Below are 26,728 nucleotides of genomic sequence, written 5' to 3' on the forward strand. Positions count from 1 at the left end.
TCAATACTTTCGCGTCTGCGCACATCTTACAATTCACGAGCTATGAACAAGGTCACTTCCGATCTTCTGTCAGATACAAATAAAATTAATACTTCTGAATAATTTCAAGTTTCATAAACAAACATACTTGCGTCTTAATTACTATCATTATAGGCTCGTTGCATAATGTACTAATATGTTATTACATGGAATGTATTTTACTACATATTAATATTATTGTGCTGAATGAACACACTTCAATTTTATATAACTAGACTTAACTGCGCCCGAGCACGAGCTTCTGCTCTTTCGGGCTGCAATGCCTAATGTAGTGTAAACCTTGTGTATTAAATAAATAAATTTGAAATTTGATGGAAGATATAGAATCTATTTTCGTCCGGGTTGGAATTTTACTGTACGTCAGCGTTGTCAGATAGACTAAACGGAGCGGAGCGCTCCACTAGACTCGTTGCGTGCTCCGGTGTTTCCACAGACATAAGCAAGTTCACGCTCCGACTCTAGCTCCACAACCGGTTTTGGAGCTTACAACTCTGACACTACTGCTGTACGTGATGTTAAACTATGACATGGGACGTCTGAAGGACGTCGTATTAAATACAGTACTTTTATCGCTTCTAAACAAAATATCTCCTCGACCTGGCTTTAACTTCGGTTCCAATGGCAAACAGCAATTTCTCAATCAATGACGATGACGGATTGCACTTCTACAGTGTAATTTTTCTTTACATAGTTTTCAGTTTCTTCTGTAGGCAGTGGATTTGTGTTACCTATCTTGTGCAGCCTTGAATATTGGTCAATACCATGCTGACCAAGTAAACCAATGGATCTTGTTTCCCCACTATTCAGTGTTGGTCCAGAAATTCTCACAAGTGTGAAGACAAAACGAATCAAGACGCGTAATATGTGAAGGTAAAACTAAATAGTTTTCATCGTACTATAACGTTACTACTTGCGACTTTTACATTTTAATCCGGAAGTAACATATGTTACTCCACCGCTGTGGAGTAACGGTTATCATGTCTGACCTTGAAGCGAACGATCCCGAGTTCCGAGGATTTCCGTCAACCAACTGAAGCAGAATTGCTGTATAACTTTCAGCGATGGACCTCGGACTCATTTCGTCAACATAATTACATAATTAATATTTCATAATTTTCTCCCATATTGTGGGTTTGCATCTGAAGTAGAGTCGGCTGCGTTCAGCCACCGAACTTGACCCTGTGATATGTGGTAATTAGTAGTTGTTGGTAGTGCTATGTACAGTGGGCTCTCCCCTGAGCTCATAGTACCTATTGGAACCGGGATTGAAAGACCTCGGTGATCATTCCATTCCGGATAGTATAATGGGTCCATCCAAGCCAGGGCTATCCACAGCAAGTGCCCCTTCCCCCTCAATGGGGACTAATAAGTAGATAAAATGTGTTAACCCTTTGCAGCACAAATTAATTTTTTTATGTTTTTAATTTCATGGATCATAACAAAGCTACTAATCCACTTTTCTTCTACTTCTGTTATTACCATCACAAAAAATCCATATCTATTGTCTGTTTAATCGGTGCAGAAACATTTTAATATGTGAAATATAATGTAAATTATATAGCCATAAGGATAAACTACCATTCTTTTAAGCTAATTTGACCAAATAGTATGCTTTATACTACTCTGTACTTAAATTTCTAACCTAAAGCAGTTCGTACGTTTAGAAGCAAAGGCAACACGTAGCAAGCAATCGTTTCTGACTCCCTTACTATATATATTTCCGCTATCAACTGACCAGACACATAGAAACATATTTTGATATCTCGAACGAGATGTTGTAAAGCAGCGGATATCGAGTGAGAAACTGAGGGCTATAAAAGAAACGCCGGACAAACTGAGCGCCCATAGACTGTGAGACCGCTATTAGATCAACGATTATAGTCTCCAATAAACCAGCTGTAACAGAAATCTTATCACTCAGTTGTAACGAGAATCACAATGTACAATTTTTTTTTCGATGTTAATGGCGAACATTATTCATGATAGTAGCAATAGTAGGTGTAAATATAACACTGGATTAATTATTCCAAATCTAAATATAATTAAATTTGTAATTGTGGTCTCCTTTTCAGATCTCGAGGTACTGTAAGCAAAATACGTCACGTAAGGCCTGTTTCTTCTTAATTTCATGTTATGTCCTCTAGAGTCTTCTAGTCTCACGAAACCATATATTTACTGAAATAATTCCATTCTCAGTCTAGACATTGGTCCACAGTAATATTCGTTCGTAAATGAAGGAACTTGGTGGAGAGAGCAACAGCTGCTTGTTTCCGGGTTCTTACGTGTCCTAAACATATGTTACAAAGATTAAGATTTTCACTTTTATTTTCTTGGAACGAAGGATCAATCGTTCTCGATTGGGTATGAACTAGGAAAGTAATAGCAAACATGATAACCATTTGAATCATTTCAAGGGAAAAATTGTTCCAGGGCCGGGTATCGATCCCGGGACCTCTGGTTGAACGTACCAGCGCTCTGCCAACTGAGCTACCCGGGAAATCCACCCGACATCGTCTCAACTTTTCCCTTTATATCCACACAACTCACGTGGGCTGACGAAACGCCAGAGACCCACATCGAGTGCACACAATCTCTGTATGACTTGGAATTGTGGTTTTCTGTTAACGTACACAGTGACATTTGGAAGGAAGGAAAGAGATTGCCGCGATGAAAGAGAAAGAGGAAAGTGACAATAAGCAAAAAGAGAAGCAGCAGTTATAGGAAGAGAAAGGGAAGAGTATCTGGAGGAGGAGAAAAAAATAAATAAGGAAAAGAGTAAAAGAAATAGAATAAGGAAATATGAGAACAGAAGAATATAGTAAAGAACGAAGAAAAGGGGAATAGATGAAAAATGGAGGAGAAACCAAGATTTCATTATTGCGAACATATTCAGAATGTTCCAGTTTACCCATAACGTCAAACGTTTATATGCGTTTGGAAGTTCAAATAGAGATTTTTCGTAATTATTACACTATCTCCACACAGGAAACTGGCACAAGTTCAAATGACTAGAATATCGATGGCTTCGTCAGTGATTGTTCCCTTCCCGCGTGGAATGTCCTTGCGTAGGGGAAAGCGAGGGGAGAGAATCTGGGTCAGTGTACACAAGGGATGGTGCAACCAGCTGACGATGGAGACTGCGCCATTTTTAAAGTGAGCTGCCTACGAAAAGCGGGGGAAATGGAGTAGAAGTTAACGGCTTACCCGCGAGGAGCGCTACTGATTCCACGGCCTCCTATAGCTTTACCGTTGGCTGGGAGGGAAATGGTCCGGTCATAACTCAGTTGGCAACACAACATGGCGACAAGAGCCGCATTTTTTGACGGTGGGTAGATCGTGTTTTTCGTTTATAGAAGGAAGAAATGTTGTCCTGACGGAGTTCTAGATTATAGAACACGCAGGCTGGTTTTTTCCTCCTCTTTGGAAAAGCAGTTTACGGCTAAGTCATGAGGAAATTGTGGACTGGGAATAAACGACAGTTGCTGATAATCTATCCAGAGGTGCTCAGAGGCCACAGGTCAATTTCCGAGCCAGTCGGTCGGATGATAGAGAGCGTTAAAATACCCCAACCCTCTTCCCACGGCGATAAAGAAATAACCTATAACTTGCAGAAAAGAAAGATATGCGGGAGTTATACGCTTGAGAAATATGCATAAATTCATAAGAATGCGGGATTTTTAAGACTAGGTCCCAAGGAAAAGAAAGCAGGATCTATGTTATCAATATCATTATCCATTTTCAACAACTGAGCTCTTTGAGAAGTCCAATGCTTAATCCAAAGTCAATTTTGAACCAACAGTAGACACAAGTACCAGGATCCCCTGATAATGTGGTCAATATGACTCAAAGCTTTAGACAAGACAGAACACTTTACTTCCAGAAAGCTAACCCGTAGGCATAGTCTATATCCTGCATTTGTAGTTTCACACTTAAAATACTTGCACCGCATTCAGGTGTAGCAATGTAGGCTAAATTGCTGAGGTATGTTTCGAAATAGAACTAAGTTTCCATCCTCATTAGATATTGGGGAGGGGCATAACCTTGGAATTGACTGTCCCCTAAAAATGCAATCCTCATCCTTCTTATCCTTGTTTTGCTCTAGTTATTCACGTCTTCTCCTTGTTTTCCTTTGGTTATCTTCTCCTTAGGTTCCCTTGTTCTACTTGGGTTCTCCTTATTTTTCTTGTTGTCCCGTTATCATTATATTCTACTTTTTTCCATGCTTTCCTGCGGTTCTCCTTGCTTTCTCCTAGTTCTTCTTGTCATCCTGTTATCCTTGCAACCTTCTTGTTCTCTTTGTCTTCACCTTTTTCTACAAGCCTTCCTCTTGTTCTCTTTCATGAGACCCGACTTATCCGTTATCCGTATATTCCTCTTGTTCTCCTTATCGTCTCGTTATTATTATATTATCATTATATTATATTTGACTACTTTCGAAAACCGGTTGTCAAATAGACTGCTTAGACTGTGATCTTTCTTAAAATGCAATTTTTCTAGTATATTATTTTTATTTTTAATGTATAAATTTTCTTCATTATTTTTATAATTACTTCGATTCACATTGTTGAAATATTATTTCACACTTGGAATTACAAGTAACTAAACTTTTCTTAATTTTGCTATTATTATTATTATTATTATTATTATTATTATTATTATTATTATTATTATTATTATTATTATTCACTGCGGGCTAAAGCAAGGAGATGCACTATCACCTTTACTTTTTAACTTCACTCTAGAATATGCCATTAGGAAAGTTCAGGATAACACAGAGGTTTGGAATTGAACGGGTTACATCAGCTTCTTGTCTATGTGGATGACATGAATATGTTACGAGAAAATGCACAAACGATTAGGGAAAACGCGGAAATTCTAGTTGAAGCAAGTAAAGCGATAGGGTTGGAAGTAAATCCCGAAAATACTAAGTATATGATCATGTCTCGTGAACAGAATATTGTACGAAATGGAACTATAAAAATAGGAGATTTATCCTTCGAAGAGGTGGAAAAATTCAGATATCTTGGAGCAACAGTAACAAATATAAATGACACTCGGGACGAAATTAAACGCAGAATAAATATGGAAAATGCCTGTTATTATTCGGTTGAGAAGCTTTTGTCATCTAGTCTTCTACGATGAAAGAGTAATGGAACGGAGAAAAATTCCCTCCGGCGCCGGGATTTGAACCCGGGTTTTCAGCTCTACGTGCTGATGCTTTATCCACTAAGCCACACCGGATACCCACCCCAGCGTCGATTCTGTCCGACGCCGGGGTGGGTATCCGGTATGGCTTAGTGGATAAAGCATCAGCACGTAGAGCTGAAAACCCGGGTTCAAATCCCGGCGCCGGAGGGAATTTTTCTCCGTTCCATTACTCTTTCATCGCATGATGACGGAGAATATCTGCATGGAAATATCATATATACTTCGGTACATTAAAATAATATATATCTAGTCTTCTGTCAAAATATCTGAAAGTTAGAATTTATAAAACAGTTATATTACCGGTTGTTCTGTATGGTTGTGAAACTTGGACTCTCACTTTGAGAGAGGAACATAGATTAAGGGTGTTTGAGAATAAGGTGCTTAGGAAAATATTTGGGGCTAAGAGGGATGAAGTTACAGGAGAATGGAGGAAGTTACACAACGCAGAGCTGCACGCATTGTATATTCACCTGACATAATTAGGAACATAAAATGCAGACGTTTCAGATGGGCAGGACATGTAGCACGTATGGGCGAATCCAGAAATGCATATAGAGTGTTAGTTGGGAGGCCGGAGGGAAAAATACCTTTGGGGAGGCCGAGACGTAGATGGGAAGATAATATTAAAATGGATTTGAGGGAGGGAGGATATGAGACTGGATTAATCTTGCTCAGGATAGGGACCAATGGCGGGCTTATGTGAGGGCGGCAATGAATCTCCGGGTTCCTTAAATGCCAGTAAGTAAGTATTATTATAATTATTATTATTAATTGTATGATATATTGCGCTGCTCCTATATTGCTGTTATTTTTATATTTGCTATTATTCTCATACTGGTTGAGTGGAAGAGAAGGCCTAATGGCCTTAACTCTGTCAGTAGAAATAAATCTAATACATAAGAAATAAATAAATTATATGTTTTCCCATGCTTTGCTCCGGTTCTCCTTATCATCCTGTTCTCCTTCTCTTCACCTTTTTCTACTAGCCTTATCCTTATTCTCCTTAATTTGGACCTGACTTATCCATTATCTTTAGTATATTCCCCTTGTTCTCGTTGTCTCGTTATCCTTATATTCTTCTTGTTTCATTTCTCGCACCGCCCACACTTTTTTCTACGTAAAGATATGCATCATAGTAAAGGTATCCATCTGCATTTTTTTTAAACATTAGAAATAGCGTAACTATAATTTCGTTTATTTTTGTGATTCGTAAACTGAATAAAAAATGTGTAATTTTTTCCTCGTTAGATATCCGCATAGATTAATCTTGTAATTAATGATAGCAATATAATTCTTTAAAATATATATTTTTTCAACTGCAGAGAAAATGCAGATACAATGATATGAATATACTGCGAAAAAGTGTCACTTAAAATTTCTACAACACGAAGTGGAATATCTCTTTTAATCATAATTTCTTATACTTTTGTCCTCTTGACACGTTCGAAAGCTTTACTGTAGTCTATGAAGAAGTCCTTTTTTTTTTTCTTTATTAAATTATTGTCATTTTTTAAGTTATCGCTTACAACAAATAAAATATCTCTATGCAAATTATAAATACAACATTAAATGTCATAAGTTTATTAAATGTAAGTCAGTTAGGCCAAGATGTAACAATTAAGGAGTAATGAAATTTTCGAGACTGATTCCTCCATAATACGGTATAAATACACAAATTCAAAGTTCATAAAACAAAAGTTAACTAATTGGCTTCTTGCTGAGTCAAGATAACTCGCAACTCCTTACAAACTACCAACTCTTGGAGAATCTTCCTCTGTAACACATAATAGTACTTCCCAGAAAAGTCTGCATAAAAAGGACAGTGACTTCATAAATCGATACGCTATTTCGAAGAGTTACCATTATTGTCATCACATTTGGTGGAAGATGAGAAAATTTTAAGAAATTAAAATTTTTTCAGCATGGGGACTGAAGCTAGTAGATTTTCAACATGTAAAAGGACTCTATTCCTGAGTGAGACTGCTCTAGTAGAATTTAGAAGACTTCTCACTCAGATATAATTTATAAATGTTTGTCATTTTTATGTATCATATTCCAAACTATATATATATATATATATATATATATATATATATTCACTATGTCTGCAAGAGTTTTTGTGTAATATTTGCTTTGCTGATGTCATGTTTCCTTTGTTACAGCTTACGGGAACCTGGGATCAGTACTGAGTTCCCAGGGACGCGTGGAAGAAGCTGAATGGGCCTACAGGATGGCCCTGAAATATCGCAGCAACATGGCAGATGTGCATTATAATTTGTAAGTACTTCAACCATAGTTATTACATTTTACCTACGTTCAAGTTTTGCGATGCAGTGTATTTAATGAATGGCACAACCATTGAAATATGTGTTGTAAAGAAATAGTGACGACAAACTATTTTTCCATTTTCGAAATCCTCCATCCATAAAATGTAGATATATTTGAGCGGATATGTTAAAAAAACCAACTGACATATCAATATAAAGTGTCTAACATTTCCGAGAAATAACCGTTTTTTAATATAGGTCTACCCATTACAATATTTTGGAGCATGTAATGCTTTATTGCTCATTTTAGCAATATTGTTACTACTTCCCACTTCTGTTCAACATTTACATCAATTTGCAATGTCCTTTGTATTAAATATGGATGTTATGTATATATGTATGCTTGTGTAAGTGTGCGCTAGCGCGTGTGATCGAGGGAGTATTTAACAATTTTAAATAAATTATTTCCTAACCACACAACTTTCTATAATAATGAACGTAAAATTACTAAATAAAGTGGAAACACTAGGTACATACTAGTATTTCTGCTTCATATGTCTATTCCACTTTAATAGAACCTTAATAAAATAATATCGAGCTTACACATAAGAAAACATTCACTATTAGCCTACACAATATTTTTGTGAAAATATTATCGGCTATGTTATGTCAGTTTACGGATTCAATCACAACACAAAAATCTCAGCAAACAGTAAATATTAGACCTATACCGTATCCACTCTTAAAGTGATCTGCGTCAAAACAAACCCATGTGACCAGCTCGCGTTTCATTGGTTATGACACCGAAGCACACTGTATAAGCAATAAGCATGAGAAAAAAGTAGATCCCTTCATTGAATTAAAAATATGTCCCCTGAATATACTTGTTATTCTTCCATACTTATTTATTTACTGGCTTTTAAGGAACCCGGAGGTTCATTGCCGCCCTCACATAAGCCCGCCATCGGTCCCTATCCTGAGCAAGATTAATCCATTCTCTATCATCATATCCCACTTCCCTCAAATCCATTTTAATATTATCTTACCACCTACGTCTTGGCCTCCCTAAAGGTCTTTTTCCCTCTGGCCTCCCAACTAACACTCTATATGCATTTCTGGATTCGCCCATACGTGCTATATGCCCTGCCCATCTCAAACGTCTGGATTTAATGTTCCTAATTATGTCAGGTGAAGAATACAATGCGTGCAGTTCTGTGTTGTGTAACTTCCTCCATTCTCCTGTAACTTCATCCCTCTTAGCTCCAAATATTTTCCTAAGCACCTTATTCTCAAACACCCTTAACCTATGTTCCTCTCTCAAAGTGAGAGTCCAAGTTTCACAACCATACAGAACAACCGGTAATATAACTGTTTTATAAATTCTAACTTTCAGATTTTTGGACAGCAGACTGGATGATAAAAGTTTCTCAACCGAATAATAATAGGCATTTCCCATATTTATTCTGTGTTTAATTTCCTCCCGAATATCATTTATATTTGTTACTGTTGCTCCCAGATATTTGAACTTCTCCACCTCTTCAAAAGATAAATTTCCAATTTTTATATTTCCATTTCGTACAATATTCCCGTCACGAGACATAATCATATACTTTGTATTTTTGGGATTTACTTCCAAACCTATCTCTTTACTTGCTTCCAGTAAAATTCCCGTGTTTTTCCTAATCGTTTGTGGATTTTCTCCTAATATATTCATTATTCTTCCATAATTGAAATAATAATATCCAAAACATAGAAATGATTACAAAATGTACCTAATCACTCTGAGATCAATACTTACAATTTAAAATAGTTTATTACATACGCATGACACATTTGTGGGCGGCAGCACTTCAGTCGCTACTGGTGCAACAAAATGGCTGAAGGTGCTGAGTCTTCTGTTGTTGTGTCGCCAATTAAATTTGTAAAACATAAGTCAGCAAACCTTTGACTAGTGACCAAAAAGAGTAATTTTAAATGTATTTCACAAGTTCAGTGAAAAATATCCAGAACTTCCGATAAAAGAGATAGTGAATTTAATGTCTGAGTTTACCGGTGTGTCGTGTACAAGCATTAATAGTGTTCGCAAAGAAAAAACAAAAGCTGGTAAGGTTGTAACTCCCGGTAAATTTTATTCATAACTCTTTAAAAGAGTACACGAACTTAAACGCACAATGAAAGGGATATGAATAACATTGGCAACAATCACTTCAAATTTAATCAACGGTCTGCCAACGGAAAAAGGACAGTTTTCCAATGACAGCGTCACAATGCAATCATAGCACTTTTTTCAGTGTGCGTGCGTGCGTGCGTGTGTGTGTGTGTGCGCGCGCGTATCTAATGCTCTGGATTTAACAATGAAGTCATCATCCTTCTTGCTTCCCAATATTTTGATGGAAGGTCCACAAATGTCCTAAGAGTTTCACAATTAGCCAGGTGCTCCATCTCCATGTCCTCTTCTCTGGTGCACAGTAAGCATTTAGGTGAATTCAGTACTCCAATACGATGGAGGTGTTTACTGAGGCAATCATGACCAGTAATCAATCTAAACATGGCCACGGCAGATTTTCGAGGTAGGTCAGGAATTAGTTTTGGATCTTTGAATGATTCTTTCCATTTTGAATTTAGATGTTTTGCCTGTTCGCTGTAACTTATTCTTTTTATGACTCGTTTTATTGATACATATGGGAACTTGAAATTTGTTTTTAAGTTGATATAAATTCCTTTCTTTGCTAACATATCTGCTTTCTCGTTACCGTTCAGTCCGCAGTGGGCCGGGATCCATTGGAAGACCACTTTTTTATTTAGCATTTGAATTTGTTTTACCATGCAATGAATTTCTTTTACTTTTTCCATTTTAGGGGATGTAGTTGAGCTGATGGACTGGATTGCAGCTTTGGAGTCAGACAGGATGACTATGTTTTTGCACTGGTTTAGCCAAACAAATACATTTTGAAGTGATGTGTAAATGGCGTCAACTTCGCCATCAAAATTTGTTGTGTACTTGCCAACATTTTTATAAAGAGAAAAGTATTGGCAAGTAGCTCCTGCTCCAGCTCCTTCATTTTGATCCATGAGAGATCCATCAGTGTAAATGTACAACCAGTCCTTCTGTGGATATTTTCTATTAATTGTTTGTAGGGCAATGGCTTTTGCTATTTCTGGATTTATATCTTTTTTGTTGAAGACTTCATCAAGATCAAGGCAGCAATCTACTTTGAGTTATTAAGTGGATTATATCGAGACATCAAGTTTTCCTTTTCACTTGGTATTCCTAGAATTTGCTTAAGCTTTTCTACCTCTTGTATGTATCCATTTTGGGTCCTCAATGTAAATTTAGAATCTTTGTGTTTACTCCATTTATCACAATTTGGAAGCCTTCTTAATTTTTCATAGGTTAAAAGGGCTTGTGTTTCAAGATCTGTTACAATTGGTTTATTAGATGTGATTATTTGCATGGCTTCAATTGGAGTAGTTTTGATTGCACCAGTGATGAGACGTAAAGCTTGGTTTTGAGTGCGTTCTAATATCTGTTTATTTGTGGTTGATGAGGTTATTAGTGCTTCACCACAGTACGTTTATGTATGTGTTGTAGGTTGTGTTGAGTGTACTCCTTGAGCTACCCCATTTAGTTCCTGCCAGTCTTTTTAGTAATTTAAAACGATTTGTTGCCTTTGTGCTGATCTGTTCAATGTGATTTCTCCATGTGAGCTTAGTGTCGAAATGTATACCCAGGTATTTTGCATTTTCAGTTCTTTGTAACTTATCATCTCTATAGTTTAGATTTATTTTCACTGGTTTCTTTCTTAATGAGAAGAGTTGAAAGTTTGTTTTTTCTGTGTTCACTGACATCATATTATTTGAACACCAAATTTCAAGTGCCATTAACGATGACTGGATGGAATTTTGAAGTTTCTCTACTGTGTTGGTATTATGTGACGTCCAAATAACCAAATCATCAGCAAAGAGTGCTGTTTTAGTGTCATGTTTTTCCAGCTCTTGTGGTAGGTCGTTAATATATATGTTGAATAGTGTTGTGCTTAATGCTGCACCTTGAGGTAAGCCCAAGTGAGTTTGTTTATATTTAGAACTTGCTGATCCATAAGTTGTAGAACAAAATCTTTGGGTGATGAACTCAGATATCCATCTTAACATATTGGATTTTATGCCTAATTTCTAGAGCTTTGTAATCAATGTTATGCCCTCTCATCGTGTATATAATATACTGTATAATTGATGCTTAAGCTACTGATTGTTCTGCTAAAACTTACTAACTTAATTAATACTATTAATAGTAACTAATTTTACGTAGAGTATGTATTTGTATTTTACTTCATTTATTACGCTAATATACTGCGTACGGTACTTATATCACATGCCATAATTATGTACTTCACACGTGCTCCCTGTCAATGTGACTAATAAATTATTAGTCACATTGACAATATTATTGCGGTGCGAATGGCGGAAGGATACAATTGAGGTTTGTTTATATTAGGATCACTTTAAAAGTGGACGGACTTTAATTTTATCTCATAATATTCATTATACTGCTAATTATTTATGTGTTGGGATGAGTTAAAGTTGGATTAGGTTGGACTTGGACTTAGGTAATTGTAACATTTACCTTATTTTCCTCCACATCCTTCTGCACAAAATTATAAATACAACAATATTTTCTAGTTTTCAATCATAATATAAATAATATAATTGTACATAAAACGGAATCAGTAAATAATCTAACAGCGGTATTAAAAATCTTTCAATTTTATGTTCCTGTAGTGAAACATATGATGACGAATAACAGTGCACGATGTTATTGTCCAGAAACAGATCAATCTTTCCACAGCCATGTTATAAATGGTCATCTGATATTTTGTATTTTTATTTTTAATCAGCTACAAATAAAAATAACTCTTATTAAAAGTAGTACAGTAGTATTGTACTTTAAGATTTTATCATCTGCACAGATTATTCAGTGTCTAAATAATTCAACTTCAGTCATAAATTGCTGATAAATATTGTTGGAGTTCTCTTAGTACAGTAGTATTGTATTTAAAGATTTTATCATCTGCACAAATTATTCAATGTCTAAATAATTCAACTTCAGTCATAAATTGTTGATAAATATTGCTTGGAATTCTCTTAGGCCTATTAGAAACGAGTTTCTTTAACTTACTTTAAATCTACGAGAAGAGTCCTACAGCCTTACTCCTGTCGGGTTCAAAGGCTTGTATGTATGCTAACCACTAGACCAGAGTAGGGCAAATCTGGCCCATACAAAAACATTAACAGTTTGTATTATTGAAAGGTAAATTTGTTATTGTATGATTATTATTAACTTTGTTATGATGATTACTATTGAATATAATACGACTACAATCACTATTACTATCAAATATAACAAAATATAAGTCTTATTTTTAACAAATTAATTGTATTTTGTATTAACAAAGAAGATAAGACACTGCTTCCTTTTACGAGTATTTTAACATTTCAGAGTGTTGACGATGTTTTATTGATTGTTTATTAATTTCTTTCTTCTACAATAAATTACAAAATTAATAACATGATTATTTTAGACTTTAATGAATCGATTACATTTTTTAATTAAATATCTCGTTCCTCAAACATAACATTATCCTTAATTGCATTCCTATCAGAAAAATAAAATGTGACTAACAATTCTATTCAGCCAAACAGAAAAGACAAACACAATGAAAGGTTGTAATTCGAAAATTCGCCTCTCTTGCCGAGGAAACTTGGGTTATTATTGTATCTGCATGTCGAATCGACTTGTATCTCTAACCACCTCTCTCTATTTATCTTCTCTGTTATCCCTAACGCGTCCACCTCTGCGCTAGACCACCGAGGACAGCCAGGCTTGTTCAAAATATTGCTTCACCAGAGGCATAGTTGGACACAGTAAACACAAGCTCTGTCTCTAGTGTTTAAACATTTGAAAATATCATATCGTGAGATACCGGCTTATGTGCAGATTTTCTTAATGCATTATTCTCACCTCTAACTGGTGGCTGTAGTTTAAAAATCAAATCACTTAAAATTTAATTTATACTGGCCATACTTCAACACTGTACGCCGTACATCTTCTTTTTTCTTTTATATTGGCTAGCAGAATCTGATCTTTAAATTTAAATTCAATGGTAAATTTATAATAATATTTGTGCAAAAATTTGATAACGAAATCTGTACGCAGACAGACAGAAAATGAGGTTGGCAGCAGATAAATTAATCGATATAATATCAAAATATTTTCGTTTGCTTTTTGTCTCTTAAGATACTGTTCTTGTGAAATCTCCAAATACACACTTCATAGTTGAATTGTATTTTCTATACGCCTATACTCCGTAAAATGAGCAAGTAACAATACATGGACAAGTGAGAAGTTTATAGATCAATGCAATACGCACGGAGTTCGCAGCTGAGTGGTTGCGCCCTATTGGCACAACAGTAATGGGCTATTGACGAGTGTGGCCAAGAGGTCCTCGAGGCTCTCCACGCTGCGGACACGGGATCACCATCAGACGCTCGCACGCTCCGTCGCGTAGAGTCCTTCACTCGGGTCAGGGGTTGAGGGTCTTAATTTTCTGACTGGTTTCCTCTCAGGACACCCGTCACAAGCCTTTCCAAACTTGCAAAGCGTTCACTGTAAACTATCGCAATTCTAACACACGAAACCCATCAAAGCAGTGAGAGTCTCTTTTTATTTCCATCTGGCCTCCAGTCCCGACCGATATTATTAATAACAGAAAATATTTGCTCATATTATTTTAATACAAACACACAATTGAATATATACAGCGTTAAAATAAAATGTCAGACTTTCAAGAAGATTGAACGTAAATATTCTGGATTTCGGAACCTTTTGTTGAGTTTTAATTATTCTGATGTTTCAGAGCTACTTGCAGGTTCCATCTTGAGGGTAGTAAGTCTGAAGATCTGGATGGGTCATCTGTTTTGATTCGTTGTTTATTTTTTACTTTTATCTTATTTTAAATCCACCACCAACAGAAGCAAGCTTTCAATTATAGGTGGCTTACATTGTTACATATATAAAATAGATACTAAGAAAAAACAAAATAAACAACACAAACGAAAGAAAGATTACATAATAGATGCTAGAATATAATTTTACAGTTATTATAGTGCCAAATGTCAATATAATAATGCAAAATTATTTCAAAACTAGTATAAAAATCTTATAATACACTTATTAATAATTTAAATATCTAAGGAAATACAATTCTTTTTAATATTGTATGAAATTTTTTAACTGTTAAACTGAAATATTGAGAATCACAGTTTAAGACAGAGAGTTGTATTACACATAAAAAACAATTGAGAGTTCTTGAAGAAAACAGTTCGAGGAATTGGAATAACAAAAGATAGCCTATGACGTAATTCTGTTTTTTTTTTTAAATTGAACTGAAGGAATTTAAGAAAATCACAGTTATTCAATAATCGTTAACAGTCTTATAGAGCAAAATTTGGCTATTTATTAATCGTATCGATTTTAAAGTTTTATAATTAAATTCAAAAAGTAATTGATTTGCTTTTCATAAGACGTCATGTGATGTTTTTTGAAATATAAATAACGTAAAAATCATTTCTGTATCCTTTCTATTTGCATCTGATGGGACCGGAACTGAGGTGACCATATTATAGACGCATACTCTAGCTTACTCCTAATTAGAGTTTTATATAGAGTATTAATAGTATTTATATTTTAAAAATTCTTTTGTATTTCTGATTATAAATCCTAATTTTCTATATGCTTCAATTACCACGTGATTGAACTGTATTTTAAAACATAAGTTGTGTGCAAAATAAATACTCAAATCCTTAAATGATTCTACTCTAAGTAATTTCACACCATTAATTTCATACGAATTTTGAGCTATTGTCTTATTTTTAGAATACCACGTTATAAAGCAACATTTATTAGAATTTAACGAAAGAAAATTGTCAATACTCCATCTATATACATTATTTTAATGTACCGAAGTACATATGATATTTCCATGCAGATATTCTGCGTCATCATACGATGAAAGAGTAATGGAACGGAGAAAAATTCCCTCCGGCGCCGGGACTTGAACCCGGGTTTTCAGCTCTACGTGCTGATGCTTTAACCACTAAGCCACACCGGATACAACCCCGGCGTCGAACAGAATTGTCTCTGATTGAGTTCCAACTCTTGGGTTCCCTCTAGTGGCCGCCCTCTGCACTACGTCATAGATGTCTATGAACATAGGACCGAAGTCCACACATGTGCTGAGGTGCACTCGTTATGAGTGACTGGTTGGCCGGTATCCGACGGAATAAGCGCCGTCTTAAATCACTTCGTGATTTGCGCATATCATACATTATTTTAATGTACCGAAGTACATATGATATTTCCATGCAGATATTCTGCGTCATCATACGATGAAAGAGTAATGGAACGGAGAAAAATTCCCTCCGGCGCCGGGACTTGAACCCGGGTTTTCAGCTCTACGTGCTGATGCTTTAACCACTAAGCCACACCGGATACAACCCCGGCGTCGAACCCAAGAGTTGGAACTCAATCAGAGACAATTCTGTTCGACGCCGGGGTTGTATCCGGTGTGGCTTAGTGGTTAAAGCATCAGCACGTAGAGCTGAAAACCCGGGTTCAAGTCCCGGCGCCGGAGGGAATTTTTCTCCGTTCCATTACTCTTTCATCGTATGATGACGCAGAATATCTGCATGGAAATATCATATGTACTTCGGTACATTAAAATAATGTATGATATGCGCAAATCACGAAGTGATTTAAGACGGCGCTTATTCCGTCGGATCCCGGCCAACCAGTCACTCATAACGAGTGCACCTCAGCACATGTGTGGACTTCGGTCCTATGTTCATAGACATCTATGACGTAGTGCAGAGGGCGGCCACTAGAGGGAACCCAAGAGTTGGAACTCAATCAGAGACAATTCTGTTCGACGCCGGGGTTGTATCCGGTGTGGCTTAGTGGTTAAAGCATCAGCACGTAGAGCTGAAAACCCGGGTTCAAGTCCCGGCGCCGGAGGGAATTTTTCTCCGTTCCATTACTCTTTCATCCATCTATATAGCCTAGTCTGTCTAAATCATGTTGTAGATCAAAAGCGTCTACTCAAAAATAACTAGATTAGTTGAACATATAACGTAACAGTATAATAATGAAAATACCTCTGATTGAGGTTCTGGCTGATATGTATAGTACATATCAGACAGTACATATCACTTGACGATATGTGTTAGAAAAAGAATTGTTTGTATACATCTTAGTCTGATTAGCGTAATATGTTACTAGTAAGTTAGCGATGTATGCAATGGAGGGGAAAAGGATCTGTTCAACCTATTCCGTTACCTCCTATTTTAGTTGCCTCATGAGTGATTCCTTATTGGTGTCACTTACGAGGTTCCAACCTGTCTTCGACAGTTGACTAAACAACAACAACAACAATAATGAAAAGTGGCATTATTAAAACTGTATAATTTTGATTTGTCACTTCTAACAAACTACACACAGGCATAATATGCAACTATTTCGTAACGGTTTTTCCTTTGTCACGATATTTCAGGCAGCCAAACGTAACAAAACGCGGAATAAATTAAATTTACATACATTGTTGCATATTCATCACAACGTTAGAAAGAATTAGAGTTGACAATATCTGTGAACCGTTACATAGAGACAAAATGGCGGTTACAATAAAATGTTCGGACCATGGCAAAACAACGAGCAATGGATGTCATAATAAAATCTCCAGAAATGCAAATACAGAATTGTTGGAATTTTCTCACAAATAAGGGATATACGAAAATCATTTCACTCGCAAAAAGATTGGGTTTAATTTATTCCGAAGTCTTGAATACGAGTATAAAAATAAGATAACACAACTCTATAGAGATGTCAAAATGAAATTTTAAGAAGTCTTCCCAGAGTCCTAGCACTCATAATAATCTTGAATATCATTAATTCTCATCATGTCTATGTGAGTCTTTCATGTAGGTGGCTCGAATTCGATCCCTGACCAGGCCGTGATGTGATTTGTAGTGGACAAAGTAGACATTATAGCGGGTTTTTCTCGGGGTACTCTCGTTCCCTCTATCATTTCACTAACATTCTCTGTCTCCACATAATTTCATCTATCATCACCAATATCTAAAAATAGGCTAGGTTCAGGTCTTGAAGTTAGTACGACTTTCCGATGCTGATACAGGAAGACCTTGGAGTCTCAGGGTTGAGACAGGATGATCCTTAGTTTGGCCTTTCCTTTCCAGGGCCGGATCCGAAATGTATCGAACTTACTGTGAGCTTATCTTGGTCCACTGTGTGCCCTATAGGCCTAGCTGTAAATCCGATGACTGTCCAATTCCAACTTTTGGCCTGGATGGCATTCTTGAACCCGATACTGACAGGTGGGCCATTCTGACAGCCCAGACAGTCATTCTCCAACCTCAGACGAATACCTGATAATCCATAGGGCCCGGAACCTCAAGTTACATAGTCCCTAGCCCTTCCTATAACAGAATCGGAAACCCGTATTATCCTCAATGCGATGTCGCAGCAGTTACTAAGCATACAACTTTCTGCTGACGCCGGTCTAGCCCTGGCTGACTCGCTCTGTATAATACTATGCATACACAAATTCCACAATTTTGGACATCTGGCCGAAATCTACGGCTGACCACTAGGATCCAGAATACAAAGCAGAGGTTAAATGAAAAATACAATATGATTGGGGAGAGAATACGGAACAATGATAAATTTAAAAACAAAGTACAATTTGATTTCGGAGAAACACGAGATGAAAATACATTGAAGAGTAATGAAATGAAGTGAAAAAAATTACATAGTATTATACAAGTGATTGTGGATAATGAATCTCTCAATATCATTAGACAAATTTTGTTACTATTTGTAACTATACATGCATTACAATACAGGGAAAAGAAGCGACATAAATAGAGTAATAGAATATATAGGTCAGAGAAATGGACTTGTCTGATAATAATAAGATTACTGTTAAAGAAACAACATTTAGATTAAACATTTAGAAAACAATATGTTCTATTTGATATAAATCAATCTCAGCAAACGTAAAACTCCTGTTCAGGGGAACAATTGATCATAGAATAGCTTAACTTATTAGAAAGTAAACGAAAATAATATTATATTTTTATTATATTTTATTTATTTACATCCCATGGTATTCGTACATCGCTTCACACCTAGAATATGAGATGTCAAACGAAGAAATCTAAATACTACAATAAAGTCTTAATCACAGTCTAGTTGAAATATATACAGAAGAGATTTAGAATATAGTCTACTAGTACAATACAAAGTTTTAGTATCAACACTTAATACTCGTACAAGACAGAAATATTCATGAAAACGTCGTTGAATTTCATGAATTCAACTACAGAATAGAAGGCGTGAAAATGAGGTACTTAATTAATTTGGCCCTAAATAATCTTATGTTTTGAGTTTCATTTTTTATATCCACAGGGAGGCTACTAAAATATTTTACTGCCATATAACCCACTCCTTTTTGATAACACGGTAGACTTGCCGATGGAGTATGAAAGTCATTTTTTTACGCGTATTTATGCTATGAACTGTTGAATTAGTTACAAAGTTTTCACTATTATATACGAGGAAGATTATTAATGAAAAAATACAGTTACACGCCATGGGCATTATTTGTAGCTTTTTTAAAATGGTCCTATGCGATTCCCTAGATTTGCCACCTAATATTATTCTAATTACTCTTTTTTGTAGTAGGAAAATATTGTTACTATCTGTGGAATTTCCCCAGAATATTATTCCAAAACTCGTTACCGAGTTGAAGTATGCAAAGCATATTGTTTTTAAGGTATTGATATTTACCATCTATGCATAGATCTAGTAGCAAAACATGCTGAATTTAGTTTGGGGGTAATTTCTTTAATATGATTTTTTTTAAATTTAACACATTATTGATTTGTAAGCAAAGAAATTTCGTTCTTATTGTTTCTATTAGGGACCTGTTGTTAATTATTGCGCTTGAAATTTGTGAGGCTGAATTCGGGCAGGATTTGAACTGAATTATATTAGTTTTGTCACAATTTAATACTAATTTATTGACTGAGAACCAATCACATATTTTGAGAGGAATTGCCTCTGTTGAAGATTGGAATGTGTTGGAGTTATTGGCTGTTATTACTATACTTGTGTCATCTGCACATAATATGGGATGACCTACATCTTTTATTACGAGGGCAAGATCATTTATGAAAACTAGAAAAAGTAGGGGACCTAATATTGATCTTTGAGGAATTCCATTATTAATAGTTCCCCATATCGAGACAGATTTCATAGTTGTATTGATTTCGACTTTCTGTTTCCCATCTATGAGATATGACTGAAACCACTGATGTGGAACGACTTTAATTCCATAATAGTCTAATTTGTCTAGCAGCATTTTATGATTTATACAATCAAATGCTTTGGATAAATCACAGGAAATCCCTTCAACTTGTAATTTTTATTAACTGCCTCCAGAATGTTGTCAGTTAAACTAAATGTTGCATTTTAAAGTGGAAATACAGTAGCTCAAGTATTGTATTTAGTAAGAAAGTTTTGTAGGTTAACTTGATAACAAAATTGAGTAAACTGAGAATCAAGTGAATTAAAATGATATATTATGTTGTCACATATTCATAACATACTTGTTTAAAATTTACAGTATGTAAAAATTTAATAATTATATTAATACCAATTGAAATTACGTATTCTAAATATCACCTATTTCTAACTTGCATTTAAATGTTACTAGTAGCGTTCCTATACATGTAACAAATGAATGTGCACAAAAAAAAAAAACATTTTTTTTTTTTTAATGTGGCTTTGGACTATCTCATTCTCAGCTCCTCCACAATCCATTCCTATCGAAGCCATCTAGGAATTCAGTTGGAAACTACAAATGTTCGTTTCCTTTTCAGTAATTAAATTATGTAAACATGTGTCCTCATCTGAATATTTTCAGAGTTACACTAATTTTAAGTTGTTAGTAAAATACCTTTTTTCTTTAGTTTTAAGGGTAAAAGAATATTAAAAATAGAGAATGAACTATTCAGAATTATCATTTCTTTAATTTGTTACTGTTCTTAAGCTAAAAATGTGTTTTTAATTGCTTTGTACAGATTTTATTTTTAAATTTTTAACTAAAAATTACATCATTTTTACGCACTTATCACAACAATTGAGCCGTTCAGAGCAAAACTGGTGTAAGTCAGAATTGGATAATGAGGTTTAAAGTAAAAATTGTGTAAAATACAGCGCAAAGTAACAATTAAAACGACCTTCTTGCTATCCGCTGACTACTAATAGTTTAAATAAATTTAATTTTAATTGCTACTTTGCGCTGTATTTTACAGAATGTTTAGTTTAACCCTCATTACCCATTTTTGACTTACACCACTTCTGCTCTGAACGGCTCAATTGTTACACATCATACGACTTTAGGAACTTGATTCTTTACGGTTTAATTCTGCATCCTAATGTACAATCTTAAAGAATTTACAAGAGTGAGGTGATTTGTAACAATTGTAATAAATGCATAAGAAAAAAATGTAATTTTGTAGTTGAAAATTCGCAAAAAAGTTATGTACGAAGCAACTATGGAATTCACAACACATTTTCAGAATACTAGCTAATTGAAGAAATGATACTCGTGAATAGTTAATTATTTATCTGTAATATTCTTTTACCATTAAAATTAAAGAATAATCGTATTTTACAAACAACTTCAAATTAGTGTAACTCTGAAAATATTGAGAATAGTTTTTTTTAATTCTTTGTTTAAAATGTCATTGGAAATATGCTCCGTAAGTGCCGGTTACTCCTCGTGAATCACCCTGTATAACTCTCATTTTCAAAAAAGTTTCGCGGATTTCCAAAGTGTCATAAATTTTAATAACACCCATATCAACTCAAAGATCGAAGGGAAAATACTCGAAGCGTAAACGTTGCTTATTGCAATCACCTCTACGTACATTTTACAGAACCTTATAAATATGACTAACGTACTCGCAAGGTACGACTCTTCTGGACTGGAGGTTCTGTCTGCATCCGTGGACCCATGACATCTGACGTCAAGCTTATGCAAGGAATTCCATCTTGTAACGGAAACCACGAGAACATAAGTCTGACTGGAGCAGGTCCTAAATCTTGCTACTCTCTTCTCCTCAGAGTCTATTTCCGCAAGTTCCTTCATCTCTCAACCACTTCATTTCATTGTATGCTTTCCATCACTCTTACTCCTGCATAAATCATGGTTTTTATTTTTTATTTGATTATGCATTTTCCGAGTTTGTCTCGTCTCTTAAATAAAGATCTCTAACTCAAAGTACGCGCTTCCAACCTAGGCCGATGTTTTGGGATATTATCTCACAAAAAAAACTGACAAGTGTCTAGATAAAAATTACGTCATATATGTACCATGATGTAAGGAGAGTTCATCAGTTGCGCACACGGAAAATTTTTACCTGAATTTTGTGCATCAGTTCCGCGCGATGGTTAGTAGTGTTTACTCATCGGTTGCGCGCGGTTATTATATTTTCCTAACTTTTCCTTCCCATTTAACTTATATAGACTTAGGACTCCCTGCACGTTATTGGCAGGTATGGTTAAAAATGTTTGTTTCAATCGCACCATGAAGTTGGTACTCGTCAAAGGAATAAAAATGATCGTATCATGAAGTTGGTACTCATGAAAGAAAATAAAAATCTTATCAATAACTTTTAATTTATTTTCTCTTATAATAGTACGAAACGGTCTTTAAAAAAAAATAAAAATTCTACTAATGTTCCCATGTTTGTATTTATTAAGGAGTTCTTCAACATATTATTTCAGTTTTCTATATCTAGGATTCATCCTGGGAATATTATCTGTCATTCATTTCAATATACATACTAGTTTGTGTCTGAATGATAGCGTCAAGGAATTATAAATATGTGGATGTGCAGGGTTGAAATTAAGAGAAAATGCTTAACGAAATGTTTCTCATTCATTTGTGGTTCTGTTAGAAGTAAGAGTAATTTTGTATCCGAAGTCCAAATATTTTCCAGGACAAATGACAAACGTCGAAGCGTTTAATATACTTCCACACATTGCATATAAAAGGTTCAATAAGATCAGCGTCACCAACATATTCAACAAAAACTTCTCAAACGTGTAGATATTACAGCTCCAGTATCGACCTGATTAGTATTGCCAACATATTCAATGAAAACTTTCAAACTGTTCGACGTTACCACTCAACTATAGGCTAACTGCTTCATTAATACGAAAGTCTCCACGCGCAACTAATATGCCTACATGGAGGATACCCGCGCGCAGCTGATTTGTTTACGTCGAAGCAGTTCGCCCGCCCGCAACTGATTAATTTTTAATCCTTTCGCGCGCAACTGATATACACCCGTGTTAAGTATGTCTACTGTAATTTAGTTCGTAGGACTTGCTCTGTTGCCGTTCTGCTGCATTGCTCATCTTCACTGCAGTTTTCTTTTACTGTACTTAAGCCTACTTGTAATGCATATTTATTCATTTCTGTGGCAAATATACAAGTACTGTACTTTAGACTGTACAAAGCAAACTGACTAGACAGTCTGACTAGGCCGATTTGACTATTATACTGACTCAATGACTGCCTACTGAGATAGACCGGGCTGACTACATTGACTGAACAGACTGACTAGACTTGGCTGACTAGACTCACTAAATGACTGACTAGACTTGACTAGACCTGACTAACTACACTCAATGACCGACTAGACTTATCGACTGACCAGAGTGACTGGACTGACTAGACTTGACTGACAGAGCAGACCAGACTGATTGGACTGACCAGACTGACTGAAAGAGAGTCAGTAGGTAAATAAATTAATATACTTTACAAGAAAACGAAAAAACTATAGAAATAGTGAATAAAAAAGCTAACGGATTAATGAACGAACAATTTAATGAACAAATAAATTAGTAAGCGAAATACTGTACGTACCAGATACAGAAAAATACAATCGAAAAGAAGTGAAATGGTATTGATACTTATACTTGTAGAGACCTTTGGATGGAGTTATTTAAAACATGAACCTTGAAGTAGTTATAAAATGAATGAGAATCTTATTATCTGAAAATATTTGAAGAAGAAAGACTCTGATAGTAAGTAGGGGAGAGTCGGGTAGTATCGGACATCGGGTAATATCGGACAGTGCGTTTCTTTCATCTACTACCATACGGTAGTACCTGAATGACATGGTTACGTTTCTCTATGCGACATCACAGAACCGTAACCATGTCAATCAGGTACTATCATCGTGTGGTAGATGAAAGAAACTCACTGTCCGATATTACCCGCTGTCCGATACTACCCGACTCTCCCCTATTATAAATCGACAAAAATGAAATTGATACTAGTTTATTTTAAAACTTTGAAACATGTGAATGAAGGCTGAAAGAAAGAAAGAAAGAAAGAAAGAAAGAAAGAAAGAAAGAAAGAAAGAAAGAAAGAAAGAAAAGAAAGAATGAATTCATTGTCTGAGTGAGTGAGTGAGTGAGTGAGTGAGTGAGTGAGTGAGTGAGTGAGTGAGTGAGTGAGTGAGTGAGTGAGTGAGTGAGTGAGTGAGTGAGTGAGTGAGCGAGCAATGGATGGACTTCAATGCTTGTAGTTATGGCATAATTGACTTTATGTGGCGTGGAATTCAGTGGGCCGTCTCCTAGGCAACTCAGCCGCAGATCTAGTATTTCAGTTGGTGTAATTCAGGACAATGGACGATCGCACTTGCTGCAGGAAGCTTAATAAATATTCCCTGGAGGCAATACACAGAATGGACAACACAGACCGCACAATTGTGGCGCTATTGATCAGGATTCCGAGAACCTGCCCATGAAAATATCCAGTCCACAGTGCATACTTTTCCCACAGGAGGTCCGCGAAAACGTGTAGGAATCACACATGGCTATCCGAACCGTGTCTTATAAATTGTCAATTTCGACATAGGATAACATAATGAAATCATTATGAGAAGTAAGGAGGTCAATGAAATGTTGTGCTAACCCACAACTGATTATTCTATTTTTGATAAAATGCTTATAATTGTCATATTTAATTACTAATATACCGGTACCTACGTATGACAATGTTCATTTTAAAAATATCAAAACGTATCACAGGAGCCGATAAATTAATGCATATATTCAAAACAATTATACAATTAAATATTACATATTCTGTAAATACATAGGCCTACAGAATTAACTGATCATCTACTAAGGATACTAGATCAACAGATGTACCGACGGCCACAGTTCTCTGCGCAGAGTAAGACATAGATGAAAGAAAGTATTATCTGGAGACGATAAGGTCTGGCGAAGACTAAACCGTTAAATATGACATTATTATTATTATTATTATTATTATTATTATTATTATTATTATTATTATTATTATTATTATTATTACTATTAGGCCTACTATTATTATTACTATTTGTCAATATTTATTACTAATATTTATCATTATTACTATTATTATTGTTGTTATTATTTATAACAAGCAAAAATGTGCATCTGCTGCAGAATATTACATATCAGCTGGAGAGACAAAGTGTCAAACATTTGAGTGTTCGTGAAAAATAAAATAGAATATCAATGAAGAAATTTGAGAAAAGAAAAAGAAAATTCTTTAGTCATACTATCACACATAACACATTTCTAGCTAATATATTGGAAGATAGAATATTAAATTTAACAAGTAAGAAAGACTTATTATACTGTATACTACAGGTATATAAATCTTATCTTTAAACGTTCCTAAAGATTTTTGTTAAATGGGGTAAATCTACCGTTTTCTGTTGCGAGAAAGCGATTTACCTAGGTCTCATTTAGGGGTTTAAATAACCAGATTTGTTTCTACGAACTAATAATCTACTATTAATAACGTAAATATAATGGGAACATTTAGTAGTAGGGAAATAGTAATATGCGTTACAAGAGCGGTATGTTGAAGTTTTCGTGTTCGAGGAAAAGTTTTAAAAAGCGAAACATAGTTGAGCTTTTTTAATTTCCGAGAATTGAAAGAAAACATACAGCTCGTGTATCGTTCATTATTTTGTGCGAAGATCGTTTATTACATACCTGAAAGAGGAATTTCTAATTAGTTGCAATGAAATCTCTATCTTGGTTTCTGTTAAATGACGGCAAATTTGCAAAACAAAAATATCTATCTTCAACATTGTTGCTTTAAAATGTTTTCTGTGTTTACTATACTCCAGCAGGCCGTGATATACGTCTGTCTTTTTTTCCCCAGTCTATAAATGCGAACTTAAAACAAACGGTAAGGTTATGTAATGATTTATTTTTCATTTGAATATTTTAACAACATTATTTATATAACATATTCCAGTAATAACATCGGCATCTGGAATCTTGTTGATTTTTTCACGGCTTCCTTAATGTTACTTGCATCACGAATGCAGTAACTTTAGTGGAGTTGTAGAGTTTACTTAATTTTTGCAAATATTTAAAAACAATAATTAACAGTGCAATTTAGGTGAAATTGCAGTGGTAAGTTTCCAATTTATAATTATTACTATATTGAACGTCTCTAAAAATAATATGTTAAAAGCCTAAAGCAGTAAAATCAATATGTCATTTAAGCGGTAAGAAGAGGGAAATTGTTATGTGTGTTAGGTTGGGAATACTGAATGTGGAATTTTAGTCTTTCCGCGGATTGGTTTTGTGCGGAAACCAAGCAAATACGCACGATCTCGCACAAAAAACAATTTACAAAGCAGTAATGCACGAATGAATGTATTCCTGTGTTTAACCTTTCAACCGCCCCCCACAGCCGCGATTTTGAGTTGCCTATGGTACTCGACTATGAAGAAAGAAAGCAGTGACAGTTAACTCACCAACATGGAGAAAATTCAACACTGCAGCCGAATAACTATGGATCATAAGCAGAGGCAGAAAAACGTGCCTTACTACGCGATACAGGTTAGTTTGGTCTTAAGTATGGATGACGTCACAGGTACAAGCGCAATAACATAAATGCACTAGGAGAGGGCAAGTAGGAACCAACAAATTACCTTCAGTGTCTACTTCTAGTCGTATGGGAAAGAAAGCCAGGTATTTACAATAT

The 26,728-nt window shown here is 35.3% G+C and overlaps 1 protein-coding gene across 1 annotated transcript in view; it reads left to right on the top strand.

Moving 5' to 3' along the window:
- Tmtc2 (Transmembrane O-mannosyltransferase targeting cadherins 2) overlaps nt 1–26,728 on the top strand; it is a 1,115,694-nt gene that overhangs the window by 770,435 nt on the left and 318,531 nt on the right. Inside the window, exon 4 of the mRNA XM_069834199.1 lies at nt 7,410–7,524. Coding sequence (XP_069690300.1) covers nt 7,410–7,524 — 115 coding nt within the window. The remainder of the gene's footprint in view (nt 1–7,409; nt 7,525–26,728) is intronic.

The sequence above is a fragment of the Periplaneta americana genome, chromosome 9 (assembly GCF_040183065.1).
Source record: "Periplaneta americana isolate PAMFEO1 chromosome 9, P.americana_PAMFEO1_priV1, whole genome shotgun sequence".
Taxonomy (NCBI): Eukaryota; Metazoa; Arthropoda; class Insecta; order Blattodea; family Blattidae; genus Periplaneta; species Periplaneta americana.